General features: G+C 47.5%; 1 protein-coding gene across 1 annotated transcript in view; it reads left to right on the top strand.

The window, feature by feature from the left end:
• The first annotated feature begins 1161 nt into the window (after positions 1–1161).
• Positions 1162–8284, top strand: part of PPP2R2A (protein phosphatase 2 regulatory subunit Balpha) — a 97616-nt gene continuing 90493 nt past the window's right edge. The window contains exons 1-2 of the mRNA XM_021007725.2: positions 1162–1403; positions 4145–4219. Coding sequence (XP_020863384.1) covers positions 1397–1403; positions 4145–4219 — 82 coding nt within the window. The 5' untranslated portion in view covers positions 1162–1396. The remainder of the gene's footprint in view (positions 1404–4144; positions 4220–8284) is intronic.

Genomic DNA, 8284 nt, shown 5'->3' with positions numbered 1-8284 from the left:
ACCAGGCTAAAAGCCCTATCTTTTTGGAAGAGGAAACCAGGTTTGCAGAGGGATAAGAGTGAGCTGGGATTTGAAGCTTGGGCAGTAGTTTGCTGAATTTTGGAGGGAGCTGGGGGGCCACTTATACCAAACCCCTCATCTTGCAGAAGAGGAAAATGAGGCCCAGAGGGCTGTGTCTAAGATCATAGGGGGCAAACTTCAGGTATGAAATGTCAAGCTAGGATAGAGTATTGGCCTTGAAAACAAGAAGACCCAGTTCCGGTTCTGCCTTAAACACTTCCTTTGTGACCCTGGGCAAGTCATTTGACTCTGAGCTGGGTCAATCGGGCAACAGTCACTTATTAAACTTTTACTAAGTGCTGAGCTAGAAAGACAGGTAGCCATAGTCCCAGGCCTCAAAGAGGTGACAAAGGTCAAAGGTACAATGTGTCTGTAGTCCTGCAGGAACGCGCTCTTTGGAGGGCGTTGGGGTGCTTCTCCTGCACAAGTGGGGATTTAAGCCGAGTCTCCGGGGAAAGTGGGACTGCTCCTGGGTAGGGGTGAGCGTGGACCCCCGGCCAGCTCTGCTCCAAGACCCTCCTTTTACAGAGGAGCATTTTTTTGCACCGGCGGCCCCACATCTGGCATGCTCTACCTCCTCATCTTCACCTCTTGGCTTCCTAAAAGTCCCAGCTAACATGCCACCTTCTGCAGGAAGCTTTTGCCCATCCCCCTTCATTGCAGCGTGTTTTCCCCGGTTGATTATTTCCGATTTATGCAATCTAGGGCCGTCACTCGTTCACGGACTGTTTGCACGTAGAGTTCCCGTTAGACCATACGCCCCTGGAAGGCAGGCACGGTCCTTTGTAACGCCAGCGCTTAGCACGGGCCCAGAACGCAGAGGCGCCGGAGCCCCCACTGGGGCCGGCTTTGCGCCACCTCACTCTCCCCGGGAGCTGCAGCACACACGGGTCGGGGGGCGGGGCGGGCAAGGGAAGGCAGGGCAGGGCAGGGCGCCCGGAGGGGAGCGGCCGAGCGTGTGCGTGCGTGCGTACGTGTGTCGGCTGCGAGGGGCGGAGAGGGGGAGCTCCGCACGCCGCTGGCCCCGCCTCTTCCCGCCCTTTGGGCCCCGCCCCCGAGTGACGTAAGCACTCAGGCCAGCCGGCGCCATTTTGAAAGTGGAGCCGCTCGCCGCCCGCCGCCGCCGCCGCCGCAGCCGCCGGTGCCGCCGCCGGGGGGGAGAAGGAGAGCCGGGAAGCCCCGGAGCGCCGCCCCGCCCTCCTGACCCGCCGCCTCCCGGCCCCGCCACCCCCCGCTTCGCGCCCGCGCCCGCAGGCGCCCCCCGCGCCCGGGGAGGGCGGCGGCCTCGGCCCGGAGAGCCTGAGCAGCCCGGCGGGGCCTCCATCGCCCGCGCGCCATGGCAGGTGAGAGCGGGAGCGGGGCGCCCCGGGACCCCCCGAGATTCCCCAGGGCCGGGGGCCTGACGGGCGCGACCGGCGCCGCCGCCTGCGGAGCCCCAACCCCAGGGGGACCCCCGGCCGATGCCGGCCCCCGCCCCTCCCCCACCCGGCCCAAGGGGAGGGGGAGGGGAGGAGAGAGGGGGACCCCCTGGGGGGCCTCCCCCTTCCCCCCCCTCCGAGCTGCAGCCCCGCCTGCTCCCGCCCTCCGGCGAGGAGGAAGAGGAGGAGTAGCGGGAGCAGGACACGCGGGGACCGGCCTTGGAGGCACGAATGGGCGTGGGGGGCTGCTCGCCCGCCGGCCTCCGGGCCTTCCGCTCCCCCCCTCCTCCCCTCCTCCTCCCCTCCCCGCGACGACCCCCGACGGATCATGGGTGCCACGCTTCTTGCATCGCTTCATAGATGAGAGATTCGAGGGACCTAAAGAGGTCATGTGCCATTTTACAGAGGAGGAAACTGAGGCCTAGGCACATTCTTGAGGATCTTCTGTTTAGGACTTCTTGAGACCCCCGAGGTCACCCCCGAGGTCACGGACTCAGAAGACCATTCCTTTTGCAGAGGAGGAAACTGAGGCCCGGGAAGCTCCCCGGGGAGCGTGTATTTCTGGCTCCCCGGGACTCCAGAGGTCATGCTTTATTTTACGGAGATCGCCTCACTTTGTCCCTTACGCAGCTCCCGGGAGGCAGGCGCTGTTCCCTTTCTTTGTGGCCTCGCGGCTTAGCTGGGTACCGGGCACGTAGTAGGTGCTCAGGAAACGTCCCACCTGACCGCGGAGCCTTCATTAGAACTTGAAGGACCTAAGAGGCCATGAAGTAGGACGCCCCTCATTTTACAGAGAGAGAAACTCGGACCCCGGAAAGTTGCAGAGGATCATAGGCTTGAAGCTGAAGGGACCCAAGAGGTCATGCCACTCAAACACCCCTCCTGTTAGAAGGAAAAAGGAGGTTCCGAAAGGTTCCTGAGGGGAGGCCCGAGAGGTCCAGCCCCCGATTTTATAGAGAAAGAAAAGAAAGCCCGGAGAGCTTCCTGAGACCAGACTGGGAGCTGCAAAGGGCCCAAGCATGTCATCCAGTCGGAAGAAACTGAGGCCCAGAAAAGTTCCCAAGCATCATAAATCCGTGGAGATCAACATCCTCATTTTGTAGATGAAGCAGTGGAGCTCAGGGAGTTTAAGTGTGGTGACTATTCAGTGCAGCAAGGGGGTGGAAAATGAATTTAAATTTTTGTTTTTGCTTGAAAGGGAGGCCTTTTTCTGTGCTGGTTGTGACTCTACCCTCTCCCTCTCCTCCCTGGGGTGGAGGTTTGGGTGGAGGTTGTGGAGTTAAGTAGTTTGTGTACTTATTAGTTGTGTAGTTAGCTGAGAACCGGTGGAGGAGGAGAATCACAATTTGAAGAGTTGGAAAGTCACAAAGTAGTCATTGATTCCAGTCTATTCTAACCTGTACTGGAAGAGGAAGACATAAGTGTGGGAAAAATATTTTAACAAAGAATGAGAATACAGAGAGAAAAAAGGAAAATACATTTTTTTTCAGTAAATCTCCTGGGTCTGAAAGATTTCCATCACTTAGGAGAATCTGGAATACACTAATTTTGTTGCACTCTGTCTCCACAAATTTTCTTCACTGTGCTTCCATCTATAGCAGTGTGAAAGATAGAAACATTGCAGACTGAGCTAATTCTTTATCTTGAAATCCAGATGGATTTTTGCACTTCAGCTTGAATTTTCTATTTTTTAATGTGTTGGATTGAACTTGTGATTTTGCTAAAAGCATGTTGCTTTTTGGCCTTGTTAATCTAGTAAAATTAAAACTGTTGCACAAGATGGTAAATTACATCTGTTGCTTGGCCCTTTGGATTCTGAGGGGTGGGGTGAAGGAAGAAAGAAACTTCCTTTTGACAGCCACTTTAGCAGCATTCATTTCCATTACTTTTCCTGTATGTAATGAATGAGTGATTGGCTGGCAATGAAATGTAGAAAAATGGGTGGTGTGTTTTGGGGGGAGGGGTGGTGTTGGTAGCAAGGTTCAAATGAATCACCATCTTTCACAGAGCCAGTAATGTTCCTGAAGTTGTCGCTTCGTGCAGTGTTTCTTGGTACTTTTTAGTTTATTAACTGTGACACGGGATATTGTCTTTGCTCGGATTAAAAAAAAAACCCTACTTTAAAAATAGTTTAACTTTTTGTACTGCTTTCTGATCTCTCAACTATGTTTCAGGTAGTATTGTTTTTGGAAAGGAGGTAAAGATGAAACGTTTTGAACAGAAGTGCAATGTTAGTGATCAGCTAATGAGTTCTTGCTCTTAAAAAAAACCTTAATTCCAACATTAAAAAAACTTGGAAGCCAGGGCTGGTTTTTTTTTTGAAGTAATGTACTTTAAGGGCCCAAAGGCACAGAATAGGTCAAGAATTGTTTTAACAAACTTATTCTCAATAACTCTTTCTTCGTGAGTAACTGTGTTTGAGTTATGGCTTTTTTTTCCCTGGATATTAAATCTAGACCTGATCATAGTAGTAGAAAAAGTTGCTAATGATATTCTACCAGAACTTTCTCCAGGTTGGAGATTTGGGGGCACAGAGGTTCTCTGAGTTGGGCAGCCATGCTAATGGTGCTCTGCTAACCTTGGACACCAGCTCTCTGTTTGGGGGGGGAGGGGGGAAGTGAACAAAACTCGGACATGATGTTAATGGGGATTGTTTTTCCTTTTAGGAGCTGGAGGAGGAAATGATATTCAGTGGTGTTTTTCTCAGGTGAAAGGGGCTGTCGATGATGATGTAGCAGAAGGTAAGGATATTTTTTTAATAACTGGAAGAAGTTAAATATAAACTAAGCTGGAGTCTGTTAAATTTTGATTCTGGAAATGTTTTCTTGCAGATGATGGCTAATAAAGCTATTGGTTATGTGAGAGTCTCGGCCAGCCTCAGAAGCTCTCTGATACAGGCTTGTTTGGAGGGCAGTAGCACAGGGCTGAGGAAAATCTGTGACTCCAGCCACGAAAACAGTGCTTTGCTGTCTCTTCTGGGGCGGGGGAGGTCTTCGTTTTCATCCTCCCACCCACCTGTCAATTCATGTCTTAATGTTAAGATAACCGTTCACACAGAACTACAGACTTGGAACGAACAGGTCTTTCTGCAGCATGGCTTAGTGCTTGGTTGAAGCATTTTGCTGCCTGAGTTTCTTCCTGATACATTGTACTCAACTTGAAGATTTTTAGCTTAGACGGTCAAGTGTGGAAGCTGTACTTTTGGAGGTTGACTGTTTCATACATGTTCCAGTAAAGGGGTCCTTTTCCTCTCTCTGTTTTTCCTTCTGTCATTACAGGAAAATTTAAATATTGCTGACTTTTAACTTGTTTTTGAAGCTGACTTTTCATAGTAATAACCAACATGAGTTCTAAAAAGTAAACATTTCAAAGCTGCAAGTTTTCATTTGTCTCTGGAAAGTATAAAAGTGCTTATTTTTTGTGTGTTATCAGAAGCTCTGATTTGATGCCTGACGTTTGATGCCATCACATCTAGGCAGTGGTTTGTAATATTAGTGAGTTTGGCTGCTCGTTTGCTACATATTTTAAAATTTTTTTCTCATTAGAAATCTTTTTTTAATGAAGTACAAGAAGTTGGCAAGCCTTTTGTGTCTAGCCTGAATCATTTTCTCCTCCTCCTGTGTTCAGCCTTCACATAGAAAGAGGGCATTAATGGACCTTCCTACAGATGATGTATGTCTGGATGCTTTTTCCCAGGAGTTGTCACAGATTTGTGTTGAGCTAGCTGTGGATCTTTTCTTATCAAATTGTATCAGTGGGGCGTGCATTAATGGTGTGACTGGCCAGGGTTAGGTGGAGTCCGGATCGTGCAATGGATTTTTCTTTCAGGGGAAGCCAACTGGCATATGTATTATTGGCAGCAGGTTCATCTTAGAGTGCTTATGCTTTGAAGTGGGCTTCACCTTCAGGGAAGCTTTCGTGGGAGAGGTGGCGTTTGAAGTGGGTCTTAGCAGCTTGAGTGAAAGCTCCGAGGTAGGGAAGGGAAGGCTTGTCCAGGATATGTCCCCTACTGGGAGTTGGGACTCCAAGAGGGGTGGGGTGGTGTTCATTTGTGGAAGTCTTTGTGGAGCAGGTTAAGGCATTTGGACTGTATTTGCCAGGTAGTAGGGAGTTATTAGAGGAGAGTTTTGATCTTCACAAGGAAAACAAGGTATATGAAGTGGAGTGATATGGGGTAGTGGGTGGGGCTAGTATAATAGGTCCCACTTTTCCGTAGCAGTCTTGTTTGTCTAAAATAAATGAGTTGTTGATTTAATTTGAATCTGAACTAAATATTACATGTGTTTGTATATAAAATATCTTTCTTAACCTTTAGATTGTGAGAACTGAGAACAAATGGATATTTAGAAACCATATCACAATGTCTTGTTCTAATACTTTATATTAAGATAAAAATATATTTTCCATTTTTCCTATTTTTCAAATGGATGCTGTTTTATTTTGTGGATGATTTTGTCTGCAAAGTGTTTTTTTTCTTTCTTGATGTCCTTCTTGTGCCTGCTGGACTATTTCTATGCGTAAGGATTTTGTCTCATTTTCAATCAACATTTTCTTTTGAAAATAAAGCAGAATATCAGTTTTGAATTATCTGTTTTAAAGGACTATGTTCTTTGAAGGGGACTTTTAGGTCTCGGTTGGGTGGTATCCTGTGTCGAAACAATTTGCCAGCAAAACCAACAACATTAAGCAAGGTCATATTTAATATACTTTGCTCCTTACATTGAAATTGACTTCTGATTTTTTCTTACTCAGCCTTCTGGGAATCATGGATTTGTTTGTGATATGTGGAGATGCTAGTTAGGGTTAAAATTGGGTTGATACTACATATGAGAAGAAGTTAGAAGGCTGTCTATTTTTGGTTCCCCACTTGCTGTGTAACCTCGGGGGAGTTTCCTCATGAATTGAATGAGGAGGCTGGAGTAGAAAATCTTTTCCCCTGTCTGATACCAAATAATAATTCACATTTATGTAGTATTTTAAACTTGTACAAAAAACTTAGATTTTCAAAACAATGTAAAGTAATGAAACATGCCTTTACTTTTCTGATACACTTAGTGAATTGAGAGTCTCACAGTAATCTCATTTCTCACATACTTCCAAACTAAAGCCACATATAGTTCCTGTATTATCTAAGTCTGGGTATATCCTCACTCTCTCAGTCTCTTACTGAAATTTTTCTTCAGAATATTGTCTTTTTTTTTTTTTGAAAAGGGATATTTTTGACAGTCTTGTGATAATTATGTACTTACTTGCAGGAGGAAGAATCCTTTGTTGGTACATATAACCACATTACTGCTTATTGAAATAACAAGCTAAAATTTGTCAACTCCTGGCTTAATAAACTTCAGTGGCTCCCTATTACCACTATATTCAGATACAGATTTAACTGACAGGCTGTCTTTTGTGGCTCTCCCTTGCCTCCTCTTCATAATAACTTCCTTTAAACCTCAGTTCCCGTGTGACCTACATAAGGACTTTCCTGATTTCTCTGCTCCCCCTCCCCCTATTCCCTTGTATGTACTTTATATAGTGTCACTATTTTTTAACCTTGTGCTTATGTGCCCTCCCTCCTCTTTCCCCCCCTTCAATTCTCCTTTATGTGATAGTGTCCCAAATTAGAATATAAACTCCTTGAGGGCAGATACCATCTTCTGTTTGTATTTCTGTCTCCACTTTTCAGCACTGTCCTGGTAGTCACAGGCAGCAAGCATGTATTAACCAGCATATCTATCAACTATGCCAGGAACTGTCAAAAAATCCTTAAGCGTTAGGATACCTAACAAGGCAAAAACAGGATCCTTTCGCACAAAAGGAGCTCCCATTATAATGGGAGACAATGTGTGGAAGAAACACGTGTGTTGAGATAAAGGCTGTGTGAATGGAGGGGGGGTGGGGAAACAAACGGATGAGGAGATTGGAGTTGAGTCTTGGAGGAAGCCAGGAAGAACTGCTCAGAGGAGGAGAGGAGCAGGAACAGCACTCCAGGCGTGGGGGAACTGCTCGTCCGAAGGGAGGACGAGAGACGGGAGTGTGCTTTTTGAGGAAAAGCAAGCAAACTAGTGTAGCTGGATTGTGAGTGTGGAGAGAAGCAAAGTGTAGAAGACCGGGAGGCTGTGAAGGGCTTTAAATGCCAAACGGGATTTTATATCTGATCCTAGAGGTAATAGGAAGCCAGTGGATTTTATTGAGTAGGGGTTTACAGGGTCAGAACTCTGCTTTAGGAAAATCACAGCAACCAGTTAGAAGGCTATTGGGAGGTGTTGGAGAGCCTGCGCCAAGGTGGGTGGTGGGCTATGAGGAAAAGAAGGGAATATAGAAAAATGAGGAAGGGAGGAGGAGGAGGAGGATGCCCTTGCTAGCTCTGAGGGAGTTTGGAAGAGGGCAGGGTGTGTATGTGGGAGTGGGGTGGGGTGGGGTTCTGTTTTGAACATGGTGAGTTTGAGGTGACTGAGTCACCTAGTTTGAAATGTCCCAGAGGCAGTTGGTGATGAGGGCCTGGAGCTCAGGTGAGAGAGTAGGTAGGGCTGAATTTGTAGGCCTGGGAATCATCTGCATAAAGATAATTGAACCTAGGGGAAATGATGAGATGGGGGCCACTCTGGATTCGTGGGTGTGCCAGGGATGAAGAACCATAAAGGGAGATTGAGAAAGGGTGGTCAGGTAGGAGAGCCAGGAGAGGGTAGGATTATAGAAACCTGTGGGAAAAGGGAGAGAGTAGCTGGTGTCAAAAGCTTCCAGGAGGTCAAGGAAGAGCAAGATTGAGAAAAGGCTATAGAAGTGCTTGATAAAATGGTCTTGTGTACCCC

This window comes from Phascolarctos cinereus, unplaced genomic scaffold (genome assembly GCF_003287225.1).
Source record: "Phascolarctos cinereus isolate Bilbo 61053 unplaced genomic scaffold, phaCin_HiC Scaffold_2;HRSCAF=192, whole genome shotgun sequence".
In the NCBI taxonomy this organism is placed as follows: domain Eukaryota; kingdom Metazoa; phylum Chordata; class Mammalia; order Diprotodontia; family Phascolarctidae; genus Phascolarctos; species Phascolarctos cinereus.
The sequence above is the reverse complement of the archived record's forward strand: the minus strand, read 5'-3'. Positions and strand labels throughout refer to the sequence as shown.